Below are 26,095 nucleotides of genomic sequence, written 5' to 3' on the forward strand. Positions count from 1 at the left end.
TGTGTAATGTGTTATGTTATTGTTTTGGTCTTCCCAGTCAAATCCTGGCCTGCACTGGTCAAGCCTCTGAACACCTCAACTCATGCCTCATACACACATTCAATCACCGCTGTGATCCCTTTCCAACACGGTGTAAGTAGCCTTCTCATTCCCATTACCCCAAATATTGTACTATAAATGTCTTTATGAAATGCTTTAGGTTCAAATAATTAGTCTCTGCCGATTTTTTGAAACACACTTTGTGGTCTCCGTTTGTTCCGCGCCTATACCGTGGGTCTCCAATCCTCCTCCATTTTCAATTCACCAGCCTCCACTGCTGTCTAGGCGTTGAAAGATCTAGCATGCATCCCCAACGTCCGAGCAGGGGAACGCTACCAATGTCTGTGGTGTTGCTTGTGGCATCGTCATCTCACTGAGTCTACCTTTAAATTCGATTCAATCTCAATGTGGCTTGCCAGATTCAGAAACTTGAAAACCGATTCGAAAAAAAAACTTGAAAACCCCCATTGATAATCCCATCGATAATCCCATTGATAATCCCATTGATAATCCCATCGATAATCCCATCGATAATCCCATTGATAATCCCATCGATAATCCCATTGATAATCCCATCGATAATCCCATTGATAATCCCATTGATAATCCCAGTAGATTTTTGCCCAAAAGGTAGAAGAAGAAAATTCATGCTGGTTTTTATTCTATTTTAGTTCATTTTGGAGTCAAATATAATAGTTTCATTATAGTTTAATTATTTCATTTCAGTTTACTAAATCGTTTTCATTGTTAGTTCTTGTTTTACTTTCAATTGTAGTTTTACTAAGGAACAGAGGGGACTGGGTTGTGTGCCTCCCTACCCATTCTTAGTTTCTCCTGTGCAGTGCTAAAGGAGAGGACACGTCCTTATAACCATCAATGAGAGGAGAGACCAGTCACCCACAGAGAGACACTAACAGGGGAGAAGGGACAAGAAGAGGGAAACAAATTGTAACCTTTACAAAGCCAGTAACTTCCTATAGTCCATCCATGCACCTGGTCAACATTCCTACAATGTGAAAAATGTTCCTGCTGCATATCTATATCCCCGTGTGTCTGTCAGTGTACCTACACAAGTATTTGTTTAGGTTTGACATTGAGCATATAAGTGTGTGTTTACATCATGTGCATTATTTATGTGTCCACAGTACAGAACAAGCATTTTGTTTTTCATTTTGAAATGCATTTATGAGTCTGTGTGTGTGTGTGTGTGTGTGTGTCATGCATGTCTGTGTGGAGTGGGCATGTGCTGCTGGAGGAGCCTCTGACCTTTGGAATATGCAGAGTGCACACAAATGTAGTGAGAGAGAGAGAGAGACCAGGAGAGCACACAGAGTGACAGACAAACAGCAGGACACCACACTATAAATAGACCCGGTGCCAAAAGCTGATGACACCTGGATTCTCACTCTCCTTCACACACTCTCTCTTGGTCCCCTTTTCTCTCCTACTGCACTTGCTCTCACTTTCCAAATCATTATCTCTTCAGCTCTCTGACGGTTTTCCCTTTCACTTCACTCCACTCCACTCACTCCATGTCTCCTTTCCTCCCTCTCTCCTCACTATATGTCCTTCTCTCTCCAAGTCTGTCCCTCCACTTCTCTCATTCAGACCGGTACGAGGTGAGAGAGGAGCTTCACGAGGAAGAGCCTCACTTTAGTTCTCTAAGAAATCATTACCAGAGGTCCCAGCTGACCTATCATCCTTTCTGACTGACAGTGAGAGTTGATAGCCATGGACATTGGAGTGGAGGAGTCTTATGCAAAGTTAAACAGGCCAGACCCACTTCCAAAAAAGCCCTCAATGATCCGAGTGCTTTGACTGAGAAAGTCCCGGAACACACACAGGGAACTCTGTCTTAGCTGTTCGGTTTGCTGCCATTCAAGAAACGTTCAGCAGTAATCCCGAGTGTCAGTGGGAATATACAATTAGCAACAACACGCGTGTTCAGAGCACTGTGCACTCTAGTTCTGTAAGGTGGCAGGCAGGTGACAGGTGTTAAGTACAGTGCCACAGTGCTTCAAGGCATCCCTGAATTAGGATGCCAAGGCAATGCGACCCCAACAAAAGGAACAATACTAACCCAAAGTTGTTTGGCAATAGCTATCAAGGTACATAGAGTAGAAGGGTCTGGTTTGGTTTCATATTGAAGTTAATATCCCATGCATCACAAACCAGGTTGAAATATCATAGCCTACCCCTTGTGCCATCTTGCATTAATTATTTGAGAATTTGTCTTGTAATCCTAGCAGGGAATCCCACCCAGAACAAATGGAATGTCAGCTTTACGCAACATCCTTGTAAAGGCATTACAGGGCATTAAGTCCCATGTGGGTTTGAATTGGTCTCATCAGTACAGGATTACAGCACTGTGGGGATTAGCCCTCCCCTTAGGAAATACTGGAGGTAGGAGCAGGGGGTGGCCCAGGGGCTGGGGGATAGGGAATTGGGGATGGGAGTAGCCCGCCGTGGGGCTAGGGGATAGAGGTTGGAGTTTGGGCTGGGGTATGGGGGATAAGGTTGGGGCTGGGTGGCTGGGGGATATGGGGATGGGGTATGGGGGATAAGGTTGGGGCTGGGGGATAAGGTATGGGGGATAAAGTATATCTGAGTCCCATCCCACTGAGGATCCGCTTAGAGCTGCTGACACTTCACCTTCAGCCAAAGCTCTCAGTTACACAGAGCTGGATCAGATGAGCCAGAGCCAATTACCTGGATCCATATCTCTAACTGTTAGGGACCAAACCACCAGCACTGACTCATCTCATGTAATGTGCAAGTGACGGATTCAGATGCATTGTTTCTAGTCTGTTGCATCCAGAAAAAATGAAATGAATGAAATACCTCTGCAAAGCATGAGACATCCTGTTTTCATTCATTCGTGAATGTGAAGATCCTTTCACCCCAGTCTCCCACCTTGTCTGGAGTTTCCTCAGCACAGAAAACCAGGTCAAATATCCAGCCAGCTGCCTAGCCTGTCTTTCCACTTACAGCCTGGCTGAATAGTGATGAAGAGGATGACGAAGATCTTCTGGACTGCAGGTGCTGAGTTATGACTACGCCTGCATATTACACACCAACCCCCAACCATGGCAGTCGGAGGGACTTATTCACGGAGGGGTAGAGGTACTGTACCAAGCGCTGGTTCATATCCGTCTCGGAGGGTCATAGTAGGAGCACCACTTTTCAAGAGGTGGGCTGGTTTAAGATAAGGAACTATTATCCTGGGTCTCCAGTTAGATAGGTAGCCAAAATATTTTACGTTAGAGCCCTACTATGGCTTTTTCAGGCACTCGTATTGGTGGGTTAATAGGGACAGACAGGAGCAGCGTGGTCAACCTCAGCATCAAACTAGCCGGGGGCCATCTATTACCATCCTAATGGGATTCTTCCATCCCCGGTGTTGTGGAGGATTGTGCAGCCTGAGTCAATGTTGGTGCATTAAGAAGACAAACGGTTGCACTTCTCCATATTAGAGGCATGGGTTATCTTGTTAAGAGCCACGGCGTGAGTGTCCATTGATGGGTTATCTTGTTAGCGGCTAAGCGGCTAGCCTCAGTGTGTGTTTTCCATTGATGGGTTATCTTGTTAGCGGCTAGCCTCAGTGTGTGTGTCCATTGATGGGTTATCTTGTTAGCGGCTAAGCGTCTAGCCTCAGTGTGTGTGTCCATTGATGGCAGGGTTTAGATTAAATCCCAGGAATAACCCAGGCTAAATGGGATGAATGAGAGAAAGCAGCCCTTTGTTCCCTGTAGGCTGGTGGCCTGGGGCAAGGGCATAAAGTGGAGTGGCTAGGCTACTATAGGAATCTACCACAGTAGCTATATCAACTGTCAAGCCAGGAATTTGACCAATGTTAGGCAGTTCCATCGTCATTAAAAACATTATTGGATATCACCTACTTCTGAATACCTCTCTATTTGTTATACAGTAGCTAACACATACAGGATGCTTGGAAAGGATTATCCTAGTCTGATCCTCCTGAGGCAGTTCGTTCCTTCTAATGTCAACGAGACAAGGCAGTGTATTTCAGCTCTATGCCTTTTTTAACCAGCAAAGTTTATTTATATATAACAACAGTAAAAAGTGAATTCCTGGCTTGCAAAATAGGTGCTTCATATTTACAATAGGTACACAATAATATATTATCATAACAAAACCTAAGCAACAAAAAAAATAAAGAAAATAAAACGAGAACAACTTTAAATACTTTAAACTTTCTTAGAATTTTCACAGCACTTTTATAAAACAACAAGAACAGACAGCCATTATTATTATTATCGTCATTTGTATATACCAAATTACAGAACTCCAGTGTCTACAAAGGGTTGTCTACATTGTGTTGTGTTTAGAATGGAAGAAGGTTATTCATTTCATATTGATACTTCTGCCTTGAGAATAATAGTTGACTTTTCGATTCCCCCGACTGGTGACATGAGAAAAGGAAAAAGGTGAATTATTGTCTTGTTTTCCTGTAAGTAATGAAGCATGCCAGTAGACCCATCACTTCGCCACCACGTAAAGCCAAGAGTTAAAAAAAAGTGCACAGCATACTGTATCTTCTTCAATTAGGCTCCACCTCTTCTGTCGCGGAAATGGAAGTTGCCATTTTAATCATCCTCGACGTGCATCAACTGCAATATGTCTCAGAGACAACTAACTGGCTGTGAGATTCAATTCTGAGCTGCAGAATGGTAAACAAAACATGCTGATAACTTCCACCTTTTCGTTTCTGTCGTCATCATCTCCAAAGTGTACAGTATGAAATCAATCTGTTTACAATTCATTCAAATCTCTTTCACAAAACGGAAGGTGCAGACAGCAGTGAGTTAAGACTTCTAATAAGATATAATAATCATCATGTAGAAACGAGCAAGGTCATGGTGCTATAGCATGCTGGCCAGAAGACGAGGTTGGATTCGATGGTTAAATGAAATAACCAGCGAATGGCAGTTTATGAAAAATCAAGACAAGTCAAAAACAGAACATTAAGCAATGGTCCCTCAAGAGAAAAAACTAACTTTGTTTCAGTCAAACTATGCCTCTCTATTTCATTTACCCCATCCCTATCAAGCCAAACAGAGAGTAGAGTGGAACACATAGTATAGGAGGTTTCATCACATGGAATATAAAAGGCACCAGAACACAGACAAGCAAATATGAGGCATGAGAAGGGGCTTGGTTCTCTTGGATGAGAGGAAGAGAATAGAAGGGAGGACACCATTGTTCAACGGCGGATGCTTCATATTGGTGTTTGAGCGTGTGTCTGTATTTAAAGTGTACCTATAGATATTTGTGTAGCAGGGGGCCAACAGCCAGACATCCTGGCAGGACGCATTAACACCATGTCAATCATGTGATCGCCTTGCCTTTCTCTATGCCTGTTTTTGATGTGTTTTTTCATCTTCCGATCACACTCTGCACACGACTACACTCAGATCAAAGCACTGCTTCAAAGCCCGGGAGCAGGAAACTAGAGCTAAAGGGGTTTCTCTCTCTCTCTCGCTCTCATTTCTGACTGAGCTCTACTCTTCAAACAGCTCTGGCGAGACGGCTGAAGCACTGCCTTCCCGTACAGCAACAGGCCATGACCTCTTCACCTTTCCTATCCTTCTCAAACAGGGTTTACACACCGTGGCAAAAGGACCGGGCCAATTTCAACAAAACGGTGCCAACAGAGGCGGAGGATTAGTGTTGACATGAAGACGAGTCAGGAGCCCTCAGTGGTTTTGATGGTTGGTTGGTTAGCTTGGTGCTCTAACGCCACAGACAAAACAAGCACATCCATTAACATTGGCGTTATGCTCTCTTCCTCCGTAAATCATTTCCTCATACTGTTCACCTTGTAATGCGACCTAGTTTCAAGTACTTGATGTAAACAGTGAGCCAACAAAGAAGTCTGGAGAAAACAGAATGGTGGTGGTCATTCAACTGAGCAGAAAGAATCTACAGTATGCTGTCATCCAGCTAGGATGAGAACATGAAGGTTCCCTCTTATCTATCCTTTCATAAATGGGTTAAGATCTACCTGGTACTGTAACACACACTGTCTTTGATGTTTATATCCTCTTTTGACCATGCAAGCAGTTCAGATATTTCCTTCTTGACAAAAAAAATAAAAAATAAAAAAAAGAAGACAACTTTCGACAAGTCACTATATATTTTACAGAGCTGTCTCTCTCCCGAGCCTGCTACTGTCCTGCTTTCGTACCTGCTGCTGGTTCACAAGCTTCCAGTTACGTGAGCACGTCTCCACAGGCTCTTTACTTCAGTTCGAGGGCTTGGATGGCCCCCGCTGTAAAGCATTAACCGATGAATCATTTAAAACAACGGGATCTTTTGGCACTACAAAGGCTTTCTCTTATTCTCATTTGGAAAGACGTTGCTGGTACATAGTTGGGTAGAAAACTAAGTTCGCTAGCATTTAGCCGCTGGCCGTCTCCAGCGAGGCCTGATCCATTGGCACGTACAAAAACAAACAAAGATGGACCTTGAAAACACTTCTTCTGACATGTGATACGATGCATGCAAGTTTTACACACACATTTGATCCGGTCCCCCTAAAGCGATACAAACAGAGGTTATATAATGGAGTGTTTTCACTCCTGCCGCCAGCCTCAGTCCCCAGCTCGGCAGACTCTAGAATCTAGTCTCCAGTATATTATGGTATTTGTACGTTAAGAGCAGCGTAGCCACGGCAACTACGGCTACAATACAGACGGTAGAGTACACACCCTCCTACGGTAGAGATAGAGGATTTGGTAGCAGGGTAAATGATGGTGACAGGGGTAAAGGGACTTGGACGGATGATGGACAGTTGGCCATCTATCTTGCCATTAAAGTTCTGTTCAACTAACTCCTATTTGTTTTAAAAAACATACTCAAATGAAAAAGACCCATCAGCATTTGTACATTCACAGTACATACAGACGGCGTTACTGCAGAGGAGAGTCTTCCACAAACCAGTGGGATGCTGGTTGTTGTTGTCCTTATGAGCTAAACGCTCTGTGGGCCTGTGGATCTCCTCTTATCACACAGGGTACAGGGGGTTTGGGGTCGATAAGCATGCTGGTTGAACTTTGACCGCCTCAGAGGAGGTCCGGTCTCCGTACGATGCGGAATGCGTTTTGGGGGTTCCTGTACAGGGCTGATGGGTTTACAGTCAGAGCTGGGTTCTGTCCACTTGGTCTGGAGTATCATGTTGATAACGAATGGTAATGCTGTCTGAAGAGAACAGAGAGCAGGGCAGGACAGGACATTAGAACCATGTCTTTCTGATGGCCACGGCACCCTATAAGACGTGTTATAATGTCCATATATGTAACAAGAGGAAGATGTTTCCACTGCAACTGATAAAGATCAAAATGTACACATACAAAAATAAAGCAGATATTTTTGGAAGCAAAACTCAGCAACAATATCTCTGGAATCCATCAGGAGTGTTTATCCCTTTTTCTTACACCGTCTCTAATGTGAGTTTTCAGCAGACAGGGAGAGTGTATCTGGCTAGAACATCTCCCCTCTGTTCGTTCCTTCTCTCAACATATCTCTCCTCCAGGGCTATACACACACACACACACACACCACACTGCCCGTCAAACCCAAAATAGTATCAGCTGGAAAGAAAGATGCCATGTAGCCTTTATGAAGGTCTGTGGTCGCCCCACCGTACATCATCATCACCACCCATGTCTCCAGAGCCTATGGAGTCTTTTGGAGTTGGTGACAGTATGGCGTAGGAAGAAAATTTGATTTAAAAAAACAACAACTCTTATTTCTGGATTTAAAAGGTCCCAGGTCAGTGGTGGTTGGTTGTCCCCTGTCCCCTGTCCCCCCCCCCCATCCCCCCACCCCCCACTGTGAGTATCGGGACTGTTGGTTGGGTGGCTGTGGCTGATGGATATCCCGGGCCGGTCCAGTCGTCCAATCCCGTGGTCTGTCTCAGCTCTCCAGGGACATGGCTGAGATGAGCTGCTCCACCTTGTAGGCCAGACGCTGTTTCTTAGCCTGCTCGTCCTGCTCCAGGGCCATGGTGATCTGGGAGGGGGGGGGGACAAGACAACAACATGCTTTACTGTCATTCCTAACACACTCAAACCAGGAAGTCAGCCTACTGTGAACCCAGGACAACAACATGCTTCAGTGTCACACTCAACCCAGGGAAGACATACAGATGTATTGAGGAATGTGTTGCCTGTGGTCTGTTTACAGTATTATGTGTTGAGGAAGTTGACATTTGTGATTTGGCTTTTCTTAAATGCCCCTGAGGGAATACATTAAGTTGTATTGACTTACATAATGTCCATTGTATGTCAACTGGCTTAGAGTATGCTTTGTTGGATGGGTGGGATCGTGTGTGATTGATATTTCCTGACTATAACATTAAAGAGGAAATAGAATTGTCTCTATCAGAGAGATTGGCACAATAACGGAGGAATCCAACTGGTGTTATTCCCTGTCTTATTCTTTTGTCCCTCTGTAAACGTGGGCATTTGTCAAGCTGTTCAACGTGGAATCCGACAGGGTCTCCTCTCTGCTGTCTGTGGTGTCACACAGAGTCACAACACGCTGTATGCACGCTGTATGCACGGGTGACAACGCGGCAGCTGGGCGGTGCTTTTTCATGTGCTCATATCAAACAGGAGAAATAATCCCCAATAAGATCACTGGTACGAGTTAGGCCACACAGTGAGTCGATATAAAGTGACATTGATTAAAGCTGCGGACCAATGCTAATGCTGCACAGCTCTCCCCTTTCTACATGACCGACATGGACTGTATGTGATTGTGAGCAGTGGACAAGAAAAGGCGTTGAGGTGAAAACATTATGGGGACATTAACTAGTTTCTCTTAAGGTCTGTACATAGCTCCAGCAGCCTGTCCCATAGTACACTACCTGCCTCCCTGCCTGTTGTCTCCCTCTCATCTGCCTAAGTGCTCTTAGAGCTGGCAGAGCAGAGCCCAGCGGAGCCTCTCCTCCTCATCCCCCTCTCCCCCTCATACCAATCTATTATGAATCTGTTGTGCTGTATGCAGGCACAGCTCCTTCCCTCCCTCCCTCCCTCCGCCATCACCAAAATCCATTTAGCACTGCGCTAGCCCGCTAGAGGGGCCACACAGGGAGCCAGGCATGGAACAAACAACTGATGACGGCCAACGATAAGGGCCTTAGCACTGTGCCCAGGAGAGAAAGCTAGAGAAGAGAAGAGACAGAGAGAGGGCATGAGTGTGTGTGTGTGTGTGTCTGTGTCTGTGAGAGAGAAAGAAAGCTAGAGGTGGGGGAAGAGCGTGGGATAAAAGACAAGGAAACAAAGTGGGAAGAAAGTGCGAGAAAGAGAGTGGGAGTAAAAGAGGTGGTCTCTGAGAGGTACAAAGAGAGAGGAGAAGTGAACACTAGCTCTAGCGGCAGCAGCTTCAAGCTCTTAGGGCAGATGGGGAAGAAGAGAGAGACGAGAGAAACACAGAGGAGAGAGTGAAAGACAGAGAGATAGATGGAATAGAAAGGGAGAGAGAAGAGGGAGTGGGCTCCTCGTCTTGTGAATGGGGCCTCAATAAGGGCAGACTAATGGCTCCCAGAAGAGGTGCTGACATTACAGCCGGAATGTCTCCATTACAGAAGCTTTTCTCTCTCTCTCGCTCTCCCCCGTCTCTTCTTTGTCGCACTCTCCCATCCCTCTCCCTAATTTTCTCTCTCTCTTTGCCCTCTCTCTCTCTCGTACTCTTTCTTTCCCTCAACCCCCCCTCTCCACGTCTTGATTCTGCTCAAGAGAGCCACAGAGAAAGAAAGAGAGAGTGAGCGAGAGAGAACAGGGCTGTGTTCCTTCACACCACTCAGGGGATGGAGTAGCATGCTGAGCTGCTTGTACAGCCGCTGTTCCTGTCTCTCCTCCACATATCATCCACCCACAACTCTCATTGGCCCAGGACATATGGCACTTAGGATGGGTTGTGTGACTTGGCCGTGGCGGCGGCGGCGGGGGGGGTATGGTTCTTTGTGACGAATACCATCAGATCAGAGAAACTCTTGGCATCTCTGAAAGTTTTTGAAACACTCTAAATGAGTTAGGAATGACCATGAACTAGACTAGACTTGACTGAAGAGGAGAGTTGATAAGGCTGTAGCATGGAGGGCCTGTTAAAAGAATGGCAATTATTGCAGTGTGTCAGGACTCACCTCCTCGCTGTATTTGGAGACATAGGAGTAGATCTCGTTGAGAGCACTGAGCATGTTAAACTCTGTGGAGTGGAGCCTGGCCTGCTCTGCCAGGTAGGCATTCATGTCCTGGTCACTGATTGCCGGCAGACGGTTAATGTCCGCGTAGTACCTGCAGGCACACACAGGGGGCGACACTCAGTTTCAACATGCAGAGCTGAAACAATCGACACCAGAATTCTTTACCGGAACGTTAAGCCTCATCACAGAGTACATCACAGGAGGCTGCTGAGGGGAGGACGGCTCATAATAATGGCTGGAAAGCAGGGAATGGAATGACATCAACCACATGGAAACCATATGTTTGATATCATTCAACTTATTGCGCTCCAACCATTACCACAAGCCCGTCCTCCCCAATTAAGGTGCCACCAACCTCCTGTGGAGTACGTATGTGAAAAAGTGTGTGAACCCTTTGGAATTACCTGTATTTCTGCATAAATTGGTCATACAATTTGATCTGATCTTCATCTGGGTCACAACAATAGACAACCGCTCTCTTGAGGTCATGCCATAGGATGTATTTTCTTCTGTTGTTGATTTACTTCTGTGTTTTGGGTCATTGTCCGGTTGCATCACCCAACTTCTGTTGAGCTTCAATTGGTGGACAGATGACCTTTTTCAGGAGAATGGAAGGCTTTGATAAACTTTTTCCGTCGATGATAGCAAGTTGTCAAGGCCCCGAGGCAACAAAGCAGCCCCAAACCATGATGCTCCCTCCACCATACTTTACAGTTGGGATGAGGTTTTGATGTTGCTGTGCCTTTTTTTCCCACACATAGTGTTGTGTGCTCCTTCCTTTCATCTGTCCACAGGATATTTTTCCAGTAGCGCTACTGGAACATCCAGGTGGACTTTTGCAAACTTCAGACGTGCAGCAATGTTTTTTTTGGACAGCAGTGGCTTCTTCCGTGGTGTTCTCCCATGAACACCATTCTTGTTTAGTGTTTTACGTATCGTAGACTCGCCAACAGAGATGTTAGCATGTTCCAGAGATTTCTGTAAGTCTTTAGCTGACACTCTAGGATTCTTCTTAACCTCACTGAGAATACTGCGCTGTGCTCTTGCAGTCATCTTTCCCTTACGGATACTCCTAGAGTAGCAACAGTGCTGAACTTTCTCCATTTATCGACTATTTGTCTTAGCGTGGACTGATGAACATCAAGGCTTTTAGAGATACTTTTGTAACCCTTTCCAGCTTTATGCAGGTCAACCATTCTTAATCTCAGGTCTTCTGAGATCTCTTTTGTTTGAGGCATGGTTCACATCAGGCAATGCTTCTTGTGAACAGCAAACTCAAATTTGTGTTTTTTTATAGGTCAAGGCAGCTCTAACCAACATCTCTAATCTCATCTCATTGACTGGACTCCAGGTTAGCTGACTCCTGACTCCAATTAGGTTTTGGGGAAGTCATTTTTTCCAACCTACACTGTGAATGTTTAAATTATGGATTCAATATACACAAGAAAAAGACAATCATTTGTGTGTTATTAGTATAAGTAGACTGTGTTTGTCTATTGTTGCGATTTAGATGAAGATCAGATCAAATTTTATGACCAATTTATGCAGAAATCCAGGTAATTCCAAAGGGTTCACATACTTTTTCTTGCCACTGTATATGGCCAATACACCACGGCTAAAGGCTGAACAGCCCTAGCCGTAGTATATTGGCCATATACCACACCCCCCCCCCAGGCCGTATTGCTTAAACATACTGCAAGTGTATCCAGGACCAAAATAGTTTACGAGCGGTAAGAAAACAAGGAAATAGAATTGTTTGTGTATATTTTGTCTCACTCACCTCTCCACCCAGCTCTTGTAGTTGGGGATGTCCTTAGCGTACAGCAGCTTGTTGGAGGGCGAGTCCTTGCCCAGGCGGTGCTCTGACGTGGAGCAGGAGTCCATGAAGGTCTGGGCCACCACAGACAGACAGGCGTCCGTGATGCTGCTCTTGTGGATGTCAAACACAAACTGAGGGTTCTTGATCACGTTTACCCAGAACCGCAGCGGGAGGCTGAGAGAGAGAGAGGGCACAGAAATGAGTCAGTCAGAATCCCCTCTCAGTATTGTTCTTCACTCTCTGTGTCATGAAAGCACTGAGTCAGAATCCACTAACTATCAGTACCGTATTTCTCTCCTATTTCTGGGTCACTAAAGTGCTGGCTTTAGGGAGGAGCTTCAGGCTCTTAACACCAGACAGGCAGAATCCAGTACTGTTATATTTTGGAAAGTTTCTTACCGATGACTCAGTGTATCATCCTCTGATTGATACACATCACATCCTACATTATACATCCTATTGATGAATCCTATCATTCCTACTCTACATCCTCCAGGTTCCTCACCAGTTGCTCTTCCACGTGTGGCGGACATCTTGGTCGTGGATGCCGTGTTTGTCCGCCTGCTCGTCCAGGAAGTCAAACATGTATTTGATGGCGAGGGGCAGGGCGCTACCCCGGTGGACGGTACTGAACAACGTCTCAAACAGGTCGTCCACAAACTTCTGCAGTGTACCCTGGGTAAAAACAATGGACACACCAGGTCAGACATACAGAAACTCACTCAACAATAACTGATTTCCTAAATGAATAGGCAATAACCTAAGCAGATGAAAGTATCTCATTCGCCACTGGATCCAAAATGCAGAATTGTACCACCAGTCACTTAGTACAATTTATGTCAAACAAAAGCCCTGTGACTGAAAGTAAACTTCTGTAGTATAATTGAAATATGGAGGGACAATGCCTGTTACATAAAGAAGTTTGTAAGCTGGGTGTTACCTTGGTGGCCAGCAGCCTGGTCAGGTATATCTCGGAGACCATCTTGCTGCCGCGGTCTCCCTCCTTCTGGTCTCCATGCTCGTGGTTCTTGACAAGGTGCCACACTTTGACCCCACTCTCAAGGTCAGGGGTTATCATAGGGGCACGGGAACGCAGACTGTCTGGACTACCTGTGTACCGGAAGGACGAGTCTAGAGAGAGAGAAAGAGAGGGTAGGAGAGAGAGATGGAGGGAGAGAGGGAGATAAATTAAACACTTTAAATGAGCCACTGCGTTCCTAGTTCTGTGCTCTATTCCCTTGTCCTGTTCAGTAACACACACGCAAGATGGCGCCGACAGACAGGGAAGCTCTGCTTCTAGCTCCTAAGCAACTTTACTGTATTTGTTTTTTTTCTGTGTTATTTCTTACACTATTAGAGAGAGATGATATTACATACAGCCAGAAATAACTTTCGGATGTCAGAGCGGCGGTAACTCACCAGGATTATGACCAGGAATACTACTTTCCCGAATTGGATTCTTTGTTCGTACTCCCCAGGGCAATTGAACTTATCCCAGAGGCTGCTCCAAGACTCCGCCGGAGGAGAAGAGGTATATATTACTCGGCAATGTTCAGTCTCTGGACAATAAAGTAGACGAGCTGAGGGCGAGGATCTCCTTCCAGAGAGACATCAGGGATTGTAACATACTCTGTTTCACGGAATCATGGCTCTCTCTAGATGTACTGTCCCTGTCCATACAGCCATACAGGTTCTCAGTGCATCGCGCAGACAGGAATAAAGAACTCTCCGGGAAGAAGGAAGGCGGGGGTGTATGTTTCATGATTAACTACTCATGGTGTGATTGTGATAACGTACAAGAACTCAAGTCCTTTTGTTCACCCAACCTAGAATACCTCACAATCAAATGCCGCCCGTATTACCTCCCAAGAGAATTCTCTTCGGTTATAGTCACAGCAATATACAGTATATTCCACCTCAAGCCGATAACACGACGGCCCTCAACGAACTACACTGGACTTTGTGCAAACTGGAAACCACATATCCTGAAGCCTCATATATTGTAGTTAGGGATTTTAACAAAGCAAATTTTAGGAAAATGCTACCGAAGTTCTATGAACAGATTGACTGTAATACTTGCGCTGCTTAAACACTCGACCACTGCTACTCCAACTTCCCGGGTAGCCTCTGAGAATAACATTGACGTATACACTGACGCGGTGACTGAGTTCATCAGGAAGTGTATAGGGGATGAAGTTCCCACGGTGACTGTTAAAACCTACCCAAATCAGAAACTGTGGATAAATGGCAGCATTTGAGCAAGGTGACTGGGAATATGGTTGAATACAAACAGTGTAGTTATTCCCTCCATAAGGCAATCAAACAGGCAAAATGTCAGTACAGAGACAAAGTGGAGTCAACGGCTCAGACATGAGATGTATGTGGCAGGGTCTACAGACAATCATGGACTATCATGGACTAAACCAGCCACGTTGTGAACACCGTCGTCTTGCTCCCGGACAAGCTAAACACCTTCTTCACCCGCTTTGAGGAGAACACAGTGCCACCGATGCGGCCCGCTCACATGGACTGTGGGCTCTCATTCTCCGTGGCCAACGTGAGTAAGACATTTAAGCGTGTTAACCCTCGCAGGGCTGCCGGCCCAGACGCGTCCTCAGAGCATGTGCAGACCAGCTAGCTAGAGTGTTAACGGACATATTCAGTCCCTCCCTATCCCAGCTTGCTGTCCCCACTTGCTTCAAGATCTCCACCATTGTTCCTGTACCCAAAAAGCAAAGGTAACTGAACTAAATGACTATCGCCCCGTAACATTCACTTCTGTCATCATGAAGTGCTTTGAGAGGCTAGTTAATGATCCTATCGACTCCACCTTACCGGCCACCTTAGACCCACTTCAATTTGCATACCGCCCCAATAGATCCACAGACGATGCAATTGCCATCACACTGCACACTGCCCTATCCCATCTGGACAAGAGGAATACTTATGTAAGTATGCTGTTCATTGACTATAGGTCAGCCTTCAACAACATAGTACCCTCCAAGCTCACCATTAAGCTCGGGGCCCTGGTTCTGAACACAGCCCTGTGCAACTGCGTCCTGGACTTCCGGACTCACCGCCCCCAGGTGGTGAAGATAGGAAACAACACCACTTTGCTGATCCTCTACACAGGGGCTCCACAAGGGGGTGTGCTCAGCCCCCTCCTCTACTCCCTGTTCATCCATGACTGCATGGCCACGCATGCCTCAGTCATCAAGTTTGCAGACAACACAACAGTAGTAGGCCTGATTACCAACAATGATGAGACAGCCTACAGGGAGGAGGTGAGGGCCCTGGTGGAGTGGTGCCAGGAAAATAACCTCTCCCTCAACATCAACAAAACGATGGGGCTGATCGTGGACTTCAGGAGACAGCAGAGAGAACACATCCCTATCCACATCAACGGGAGAAGGTGAAAAGCTTCAAGTTCCTCTGCGTACACATCACCGACGATCTGAAATGGTCCACTAACACAGACAGTGTGGTGAAGAAGGCGCAACAGCATCTCTTCAACCTCAGGAGGCTGAATACATTTGGCTTGGCCCCTAACACCCTCACAAACTTTGACAGATGCACAATTGAGAGCATCCTGTCGGGCTGTATCACCGCCTGGTACGGCAACTGCACTGCCCGCAACTGAAGGGCTCTCCAGAGGGTGGTGCGGTCTACCTAACGCTTCACCGGGGGCACACTGCCTTCCCTCCAGGACACCTACAGCACCCGGTGTCACAGGAAAGTGAAAAAGATCATCAAGGACATCAACCAGCCGAGTCTTGGCCTGTTCACACCGCTACCATCCAGAAGGCAAGGTCAGTACAGGTGCATCAAAGCTGGGACTGAGAGACTGAAAAACAGCTTCAATCTCAAGGCCATCAGACTGTTAAATAGCCATCACTAGCCGGCTACCACCCGGTTACTCAACCCTGCACCTTAGAGGCTGCTGCCCAATATACAAAGACATGGAATCACTGGTCACTTTAATAATGGAACACTAGTCACTTTAATAATGTTTACATACTGCTTTACTCATTTCATATGTATATACTGTATTCTATTCTACTTTTAGTCAATGCCACTCTGACATTGCTCATCCTAATATTTAAATATTTCTTATATTTCCATTCTTTTACTTTAGATTTGTGTGTATTGTCGTGAATTGTTAGATATTACTGCACTGTCAGAGCTAGGAACACAAGCATTTCGCTACACCCGCAATAACATCTGCATGTGACCAATAAAATTAGATTTGATATTCCCCCCCAACACACACACACACTAAACCTCCTCCTGTCTAATTTGCCCTTCTCCTCTGTAGTCTCATTACAAAGCTTAAAACCCCTAGTCCCTTGTTCCTCTTTAACCTTTCTGTAAAGTCATTTGCAGCATTGGAGCATTTCATATTAGCTTGGCAGAAATGTGATGAAGGAAGGGGAATAAATAGATCTCTGTCTGTCTGTTCGTCCGTCCGTCCAGCTCAATACATGTCTGTTGGCCCTCTGGATAGCAGGAGCAGCACCCTCTCACTCGACTAAACGGATGAAAGAAGCCATGCACCAATAATATTTCATTAAGTCCAGAGAGTGGGGGAGTGGTGTAGGGGCAGCTGCCAGCCCAGTGCCCCCCCCCCCTCTCTTTCATATCATCTCTCTCTCTCTCTCACTCTCTTTCCTTCATATTATCCCTCTCTCTGAATAGAGGTGCGAGAGAGAAATCCATATTTATGTTTTATTTATTTTCCCTTTTGCACATTGTTACAACACTGTATACAGACATTATATGACATTTGGAACGTCTCTATTCCTTGAACTTTTTTGTGTAATGTTTACTGTTCATTTTTTATTGTTTATTTCACATTTGTTTATGATCTATTTCGCTTTGTCAATATAAACATATGTTACCCATGCCAATAAAGCCCTTTTGTATTGACAGAGACACAGAGACGTGGCTCTCCTGGGTTCCTCTTAAAAGGAAGTATAATTGTCTCTTTCCTGCTGTCGCCACATTGAAAGGGTCCTAATCAATGCATCAAAAGATCTCTAATATGTAAAGCACTCCAGCCATCTTCTTTCCCTCATTCCTTTGACACTAAGGAATGGCGCTCTTCTACTCCTCCTCTTCTTCGCCAGTGTTCTTACTTAGCAGCTCTTTCCTCCCCAGTGGCGGTGAGTGTGTGTGTGTGTGTGAGAGGTCTGGAGGGGCTCTCTATCATTGTCAGATCCCTCTCACCTGTCTTCAAAGGGCAGTGTGGGACAACAAAGCCTCAGAGCTCTACAGCGACTTACAGCACTAAGTGGTCTTTTCTAAAGAGCAGCAGCAGCGAGAAGGGTCTCTAGGGTGGCCACTGGGGACCTTTGAGTCAGGCGGGGGGCGGGGGTCTGTCAGCCCCTGTGTGTGTCTCTCTCTGTGTGTGCGAGTGGGGTGGATTGAGGTCTCAAATCCCATTTTAAGCCACTGGCAGGTCCTTGCCCCTCTCTCTCACTACTCCTTCCTCTCCAGGGGGGCAGACCTCTCCCTCCTATCTTCAGCTCAGTAACCACTGCACCAGACTTCACACTCCCGGGGATGGGTGTGAGGGTAGCAGGGGTGTGTGTGTGTGTGTGTGTGAGGTAGGCATCAGGGTGTGTAGCGGGTTACTCAGGGCCGGGAGGGTGCTGGAACGGTAAATTGAGGCGGGATGCTAAATGCTGAATGTTAAATTGATATGAATCAATCAGCCGGGTGTCGGGGCACATCTGTGCCCACTGTGCCAGGCTTTGATTGATTGGGGACCGGGCTGGAGCCAGAGGAGGACAGGTTGTTTTTTGATGCAGCATCATACAAAACACACACACACACACACACACACACACACACACACACACACACACACACACACACACACACACACCCTCATTGCTATTTAATGACTTTGGTCAAATATTCAGATTTAAGCAGTATGTTGTTCAGGATGGAATACTGTTTAATACTGTATGCATTACCAGCCACTGAACCACACTGAGACTAACATAATGTGTTAGTTTCCTTTAGATCATTCAGGTTGGCAATTCATCTCCAGATCCTCTGTTTCAGTCATTACAGAGTAATACTTATTTACTACATTAGAGCATAATACTGCTTTTGTTGGTTATGTAGTCATTACTCCTGTATCTCGCAGTCTCTCTACAGTACATTCTTAATGTGGCTGTGTTAATGAGGAGCTGGCAATGCTGTCTCGGACATCGTAAACGTCACCATCTTTATGAATTAGAGGTAGTCCTATAGGACTTTTATTGCACATGGCACATTAACTATCCTCATTGTTTGTCTGACACTGTCCAGGGCTAATTTCCAATATACTGGTGGTTTTGTGATTGGCAAATGGGGACTTAGTAAATAGGAAAGGAGAGGGATGATGGTGTTACTGGCCCAATTGGTCATCTCTCCAGGCGACAGAAAACAACCTATGGGGGTTCTCATCCAATCCCAGCCCTGATAATTGGCCAACCGTGTTCCGTTTTCACTTTCTATTGGTGTGAAGTATCATTCACAGTGAATAATTAGCCAATCACATGCTGCCGTTGGGGTTGGGCATGGAACCAGATGGGAGGCCCTGTGGCTCACCCCTGTGACTGTCACCAGTGTGTGTGTGACGGACCATTACACTCTGGCTCCAGGCTCAGTCTGGCATCCTCATTATTATACTTGATGGTAAAACCAAACACCTCTCTCCATGTCTCCCATCGGGCCCTCTCTACTCTCCCCCTCTCTTTCTCTCCCCCTCTCTTCCTCTCTATCCCTCTACCACCCCAGCAGGTTCTGGGCTGTGAGGTACACGGCAGTAAACACCGTCGGGAGGAGATAGTAGGGTAAGCAATGGCGCCGCAGAAAAGCATTAGACGCTTCAAACAGAGCTGGTCTCTGAACAAAATGTCTACAAACTCATCTGAAAGGCTAACGTGTATATCAGGTGTGCTCACACCCAAAGGCTTAGACATGGAACACTTTGACCTACGACCCTCCCTTCCTCTTCCTGTGCTAATATTTATGTTGATGTTGTTTGTTTGAAATGGTCCCATGGCTTGAGGAGCGAAGTACAGTACCTACCATGGAGATCTATGTTCAACGTTCTATGTTCTATGTGCTCACCATATCTGCTGATGGAGGTCCGGGAGATGCTGGCTGATGGGGGGATGTTGTAGGAAGAGGTCTGTTTGGGCACCAGAGCCACTACACAGCGGTCAGACACCTGCAACAACACAACAGAGAATCACCGACAGGCGTGCTGCTCGCGGACGACACGTTGTCCGTATGCAGTACACATTGATCTGCAACCCTGGTTTAGCACCCTCCGCCCCTTTCCAAGAGATATGAACACGTGCTCACACCTACGTCATGACACAGCATCTCCTTCATCCCCTTCTCCTTGAATCCCCCCCCCCCTGTACTCTGTCACATTCTCCCCATTCAACCTCCTGTCATCTCTAACGCCTCGTAGGCTCTCTCTGCAGGGCGTCTCTCTGTAAGAAACGACTCAGATGCCTCTGATGAGATGATCCGCATCGCCATTCCCATCACTCCCCAGCCATTAGGGAAATAAGGAGAGGAGAGAAGGGAAGGGGAGGCGGGAGTGGGCAGAAAGCCAGAGCTAAAGCAATGCGGAGTGAGGGCTTCCCACTGGCATGTCTAGAAAACAACCTCCCCCGCCTCACTGTCATCGCAGCATCTCAGAGAGGGGGGGGGGTACGGGCAGAGAGAGAGGAAAATAAATGAAGCCATAACAGTGATGGAAAAAGAGAGAAAGAGCAAAAGTGGAGGGATTGTCCAAAAACGGAAGGGAAATTGATGATAAGAAAGAAAGATATTGAGAGTGACAGGGAACAATGGCACAGTGGAAGAGTCAGCCCTCCAATCCGGCTCTATTGTCTACAGTATTCCTACAAAGATTGCTTTTGATCTCAACTACACGGGGTACGGCAGGAGGATGAGCTCTCTCCACATGAAAGAGTCTTATAGGACACCTTTACCATACTGTACATGCCAGGACCACTCTGACTACCTCTCTGTCTTTGTCTATGGACGACACATTGCTGACTCTGTCCACAGTCTCTCCGAGCCACAGCCATAAAAGTCAGTGTTCTACACCATTCCACATTCTACTGTCATTTACTCTACATTTCATTGCCAATCACAGCTGGGAGGGTGTGTTTGCGTGCACTCTTTCAATCTGGATAGACAAAATATTGCACACAAATATACAAAACCACTGTTTTTCCTTTTTGAGAACCAAAATACCAAAGCCCTCTGTGGCATGTCCAGCCAGCCCAGTGAAGGGAATTGAGTTTTCGGAGTGAGAGAACAAGAAGGACAAGCATCCAACAGTGTGAAATCACCAAGCAGCCACGGGCTGAATGAAAACCTCCTATATGACATGAAAACAAGGTTGAGAGAAATAATCTGTCCCCCGACCTCTCCTCACTGTTAGCCTCTCTAAAGCTTCAGCTGGGTCACCGCTCTCTCCTCACTGTTAGCCTCTCTAAAGCTTCAGCTGGGTCACCTCTCTCTCCTCTCCTCTCCTCACTGTTAGCCTCTCTAAAGCTTCAGCTGGGTCACCTCTCTCTTCTCTCCTCTCCTCACTGTTAGCCTCTCTAAAGCTTCAACTGGGTCACCTCTCTCTTCTCTCCTCTCCTCACTGTTAGCCTCTCTAAAGCTTCAGCTGGGTCACCTCTCTCTTCTCTCCTCTCCTCACTGTTAGCCTCTCTAAAGCTTCTGCTGGGTCACCTCTCTCTTCTCTCCTCTCCTGTCGCCTCCTTTCTACACTTCTCCTCCTCCTCTTCTCGGCACTCCACGGCTAATGACGTGGCCCCACGTTGTACAGTAGCAACCCTCAAACCCCCCCTCCTCCACTAATTTCTAACAGGCCATTAGCTGGGGTCACAGCCGGGGTCAGTGCTAGAGCTAACTCCAGCTCCAGCAGACAGAGCACTTGAAAGGACAGAAGCTCGAGGAGGAGTCATCTCATTAAATGATGTCACACCGCCTGCCCTCTTAGTGGGAAACGACAAACCGCTCTTTGGAACCTCTTTCCAGCCGTTGGCTCTGTATTGTGAAGACCTCTCCCGAGCCCAACCTATCCTCTCCCTCTCCATCCTAACCTTCTCCATATTTTCAGAAGCCTTCACTCTCGTTCCTCCAGCTCTGACAGTGGTGACACCTGTTCCTTTCTACACCGAGCATTGTCTCTCTTCCTCTCTCCTTTATGGAGGCTCTCTCTCGCTCTCTCTCTGCCTCGCTCCCATCCTTCTCCCTCTCCTCCTCTATGTTATGGAGTCTGATAGAAGGGCTGTGTGAGCGTAGAGATAGAGATGGGTTGTGGTGATAGTGGAGATGATTGAAGGCGTGCAGCTTCGTCCTTCAGGGCTAATCCACAGTGTGAGGCAGGGAGCTGAGGTGAGCCTGACAGTGGCCTGCAGGTGTGATAAGGAACCAACGCTACACTGTGATAAGACTTTCATCAAACAGCCCCCCCCCCCCTATGCCCACACCTGCCTATCTCTCATCCCCTGATCCTGTGGCCCAAGCCTAGCTTAGGAGGCCTATCTATCACAGATTGGACTGGACTGCGCTGGGCTGAGGTTTAGCCACACACAATTTCCTAACTGACAGGTCTTTAATATAGAACTTAAGGTTATAAGATGAAAGGGTTATTTTGTAATTTGAACACTAAATTGTGTTTTTATCAAACTAAATAGCTTTCTAAGAGCGTTCTAATAACATATACTGGTTGGGGACAATGCAATGAGAGTTGAGTCCCACTGTGTTTCCGAAGAGAAGATGACTCAATCTGCAGCAATACTGTGTGTCATCAGACCCCATACCAACTGTCTTGGCGTATAAAGGAATCTGTGGAGAGCAGAGGAACACTCTCTTCACTATGCCTGCCAAAATGTTGATCTAGATTTCCTTCTCTGTCTGAGCATATTTTAAAACTCAAACTCTGTCTGTGGGGCGTTGTTTGCTCAGATGACAACAGGGGACGAGCCGCCACAGAGAATCAGATTGATGGAAAGATACGTTACTGCTGTAATCCAACTATCCGTAGTGTCTGTCTGGGTTGATCTAAAATAGACCCAAAACGTCCCAGTGCAGGTTCTCAGTCTGGGGGGGTGTGAAACTGGAGCTCCTGGTGTCGGTTCCTCCACAACATCAGTAGGACAACACAAGGTCAGGACACAACATGGAGGCACAGTGACAGGGCTCTAATGTCTTGGCACAGTTTAGCCCGCTACACTGCAGGAGGATGGGAACCAAGTCATTTCCTGTAGCCATTTTCCCCAGTCACATTTCCAGCTGTGCCCCTGGAAAAATCCTTACCGTCCACGTAGGCACGGCAGAGGACGGGAAAAACCAAGGTGTGTGTGAAGCAAACCTGACTCCAATTACTACACTTTTCCCAAATACGCAATCCATTTAACTGCAACCAACCGCACTGCAATGCATTTTAAGTGATCTATTTGCAGTTTAAGATTTCACCAACACCTCACACGGGGAAGCATTCACAGCTCTAAACACCTGACTTCCCACACAGTTTTTTATTTGAATTGTAAATCTTGCCCTATGTCTCATGCCACTCAAGCCCATTATATGGTAATTGGATGTGAGTGTGCCACCTCTGGTCTAGCCTGCTCTAGACCCTGCTCCCCTGGGAACTACTGGACCGGTAATGCTATTCACCAGACGGAAGGTTAAACATCTCACCTCGGAGGATGGCAAAGAGAGAGAGAGAGAGAGAGGGAGGGAGTAAGAGAGAGAGAGATAGAGAGGGAGGGAGTAAGAGAGAGATAGAGAGAGAGAGAGAGAGAGAGAGAGTAAGAGAGAGAGAGAGAGAGAGAGAGAGAAAGAGAGAGAGAGAGAGAGAGAGAGAGAGAGAGAGAGAGAGAGAGAGAGAGTAAGAGCTGGGCTGATGAAAAGAGAGAAGGTGAGGGAGATAGAGAGGTATAGCAAGAGAGGAAAAGGTGCAAGGGTAGGAGATAGAGAGAGTGCACAGAGAAAGTAAGGGCTTGGCTGACGAAAAGCTCCCTTTGACAAGGAGGAAGACTAATCAACAAAGAGAGATCAACATCAGCAATCAGCCAGGCACTCTCCTATCTCATCAATCTTTTATCTGCTCTCCTCCTGCTCCGACCAACAGTCCAGGTGTGTGTGTGTGTGAGTGTCTGTGTGTGTGTGTCTGTCTGTGTGTGTGTGTGTGTCTGTGTGTGTGTGTGTGTCTGTGTGTGTATGTGTGTGTGTCTGTGTGTGTGTATGTGTGTGTGTCTGTGTCTGTGTCTCTGTGTGTGTGTGTGTGTGTGTGTGTGTGTGTGTGTGTGTGTGTGTGTGTGTGTGTGTGTGTGTGTGTGTGTGTGTGTGTGTGTGTGTGTGTGTGTGTTACTGAGGACTAGGTTCAGTCTGTCATGGTTCAGTCTGTGTGTGTGTGGAGTTTCATTCAATCCCCCTGAGCTCCAAGTATACTCTCAGAAAAAAAAGGTGCCGAATTGTACTTAATACGTACAAATGCCTGTCACTGTAGTGGTACTCTGTAAGGTACGTCATTGTACCATTAGTTCTAGGTACATAGTTGTACCCTTGCAGTTCCTACCATAAAAGAGCCAATATTGTACCATATAGTCCACAGATTCAAATGAGCCTTTTAAGGGTACCACCACACTGACAAACCATTTGTTCCTTCTAAGTGGCAAAAATGTCCTTCTCTATATCAAGTCCCTCACGTTTACACACCTCTTTTTATTATTATTAAGGTTGAGTCATGCGCCCTCCGAAAAACATGACCCGCCAAACAGCGCTTCTTAACACCCACACACATGAATCTTCTCTGTACCCCTTTTTTTGTGTATGACAATGTGTGTACCTCTGAAATGCAGGTACATTGTGTATTGTAAAATGTTTGTACCCCTGGGAACAATTCCCGTACGCTAACGATACCCGTTTAGTCTGAGAGAGTAGCAAAGGTAGCTACTGAATAAAGATGCTTCCGTACAGTCTGTCTCGTTTCAAATGCATGATGCATTAAAGTTTTAATTTCAGTAGGAGGAGACGGTGTGTATATCTATATCTGGGGTATGTAAACGTCCATTTCCCATGAGGAAATAAATAGCAGAGCTTCCGAGGTTGTTAGGGGTTTCATGAATTTGAATGTCTGGTCACACTGTCTGGTGTGAGAATTAGCAGAGTCACAGGGGTGAGGTTCACTAATTCTGCACATGTAAATATTTCACACGCACGCAAATACTCCACGTCTTCGTGCCAGGGGGCACACACTTGCCAGAAGTGGCATTGCACGCACGCACGCACGCACGCACGCACGCACGCACACACACACACACACACACACACACACACACACACACACACACCTACCTGGCTCATCACAGCTGTAATGATAAACAAGAGGCTCTGTCGCTCCCCTTCTTTTCCCTCTTCTCTCCCCATTTACTCTCTTCCCCTGCTTTCTTGTCTCTACTCACCCCCCCACCCCCCTCTAATCACCCCGCGTCCGGCCCGTGTGCGTCTCCTCTGTAGTGGTGTTGTGTTAGGGCGTCAGATCCATGATCAATAGGCAGGCTTCAGATGTGCTATTGAGCGCTGAGAGATGCTCCTCTATCGCTGTAACAAATGTGTGTGTGTGTGTGTGTGTGTGTGTGTTGTTGTTGTGCCCTGTAGCGTCTCCCACGGCTAATGAAAGAGACAGAGTGACACAAAGCCACATAACAACAACAGAGAGACCTGTCGGAGGATGGAAGCTGACATATTGCACAACCTCCATCAACCACTACAGAGTACCATAAAGTCATAGAGTAGTACTATATAGACTCACGAGTAGTACCATAGAGACTCAGAGTACTACCATATAGACTCAGAGTAGTACCATAGAGACTCAGAGTACTACCATATAGACTCAGAGTAGTACCATAGAGACTCAGAGTAGTACCATAAAGTCAGAATAGTACTATATAGACTCATAGTAGTACCATAGAGACTCAGAGTAGTACCATAGAGACTCAGAGTAGTACCATAGAGACTCAGAGTAGTACCATAGAGACTCAGAGTAGTACCATAGAGACTCAGAGTAGTACCATGGAGATTCAGAGTAGTACCATAGAGACTCAGAGTAGTACCATCAAATCACAGAGTAGTACCATAGAGACTCAGAGTAGTACCATAGAGACTCAGAGTAGTACCATAGAGACTCAGAGTAGTACCATAACATCACAGAGTAGTACCATAGAGACTCAGAGTAGTACCATAAAATCAGAGTAGTACCATAGAGACTCAGAGTAGTACCATAGAGACTCAGAGTAGTACCATAGAGACTCAGAGTAGTATCATGGAGACTCAGATTAGTACAATAAAATCACAGAGTAGTACTATAGAGACTCAGAGTAGTACCATATATACTCAGAGTAGTACCATAGAGACTCCGAGTAGTACTATATAGAGACTCAGAGTAGTACCATAGAGACTCAGAGTAGTACCATAGAGACTGAGAGTAGTACCATGGAGATTCAGAGTAGTACCATAGAGACTCAGAGTAGTACCATAACATCACAGAGTAGTACCATAGAGACTCAGAGTAGTACCATAAAATCAGAGTAGTACCATAGAGACTCAGAGTAGTACCATAGAGACTCAGAGTAGTACCATAGAGACTCAGAGTAGTATCATGGAGACTCAGATTAGTACAATAAAATCACAGAGTAGTACTATAGAGACTCAGAGTAGTACCATATATACTCAGAGTAGTACCATAGAGACTCCGAGTAGTACTATATAGAGACTCAGAGTAGTACCATAGAGACTCAGAGTAGTACCATAAAATCACAGAGTAGTACCACAGAGACTCAGAGTAGTACCATAGAGACTCAGAGTAGTACCATATATACTCAGAGTAGTACCATAGAGACTCAGAGTAGTACTATATAGACTCAGAGTAGTACCATATAGACTCAGAGTAGTACCATAAAATCACAGAG

At 46.2% G+C, this 26,095-nt stretch overlaps 1 protein-coding gene across 1 annotated transcript in view; it reads right to left on the bottom strand.

Annotated features, from left to right (window-relative positions):
* Positions 1-4,063: 4,063 nt before the first annotated feature.
* plxna2 (plexin A2) overlaps positions 4,064-26,095 on the bottom strand; it is a 342,953-nt gene continuing 320,921 nt past the window's right edge. Inside the window, exons 27-32 of the mRNA XM_036947019.1 lie at positions 19,215-19,314; positions 13,030-13,220; positions 12,595-12,764; positions 12,051-12,263; positions 10,211-10,361; positions 4,064-8,073 (exon numbers count right to left, since the gene is read on the bottom strand). Of these exons, the coding sequence (XP_036802914.1) occupies positions 7,978-8,073; positions 10,211-10,361; positions 12,051-12,263; positions 12,595-12,764; positions 13,030-13,220; positions 19,215-19,314 (921 nt within the window). The 3' untranslated portion in view covers positions 4,064-7,977. The remainder of the gene's footprint in view (positions 8,074-10,210; positions 10,362-12,050; positions 12,264-12,594; positions 12,765-13,029; positions 13,221-19,214; positions 19,315-26,095) is intronic.

The sequence above is a fragment of the Oncorhynchus mykiss genome, chromosome 16 (assembly GCF_013265735.2).
Source record: "Oncorhynchus mykiss isolate Arlee chromosome 16, USDA_OmykA_1.1, whole genome shotgun sequence".
Lineage (NCBI taxonomy): Eukaryota > Metazoa > Chordata > Actinopteri > Salmoniformes > Salmonidae > Oncorhynchus > Oncorhynchus mykiss.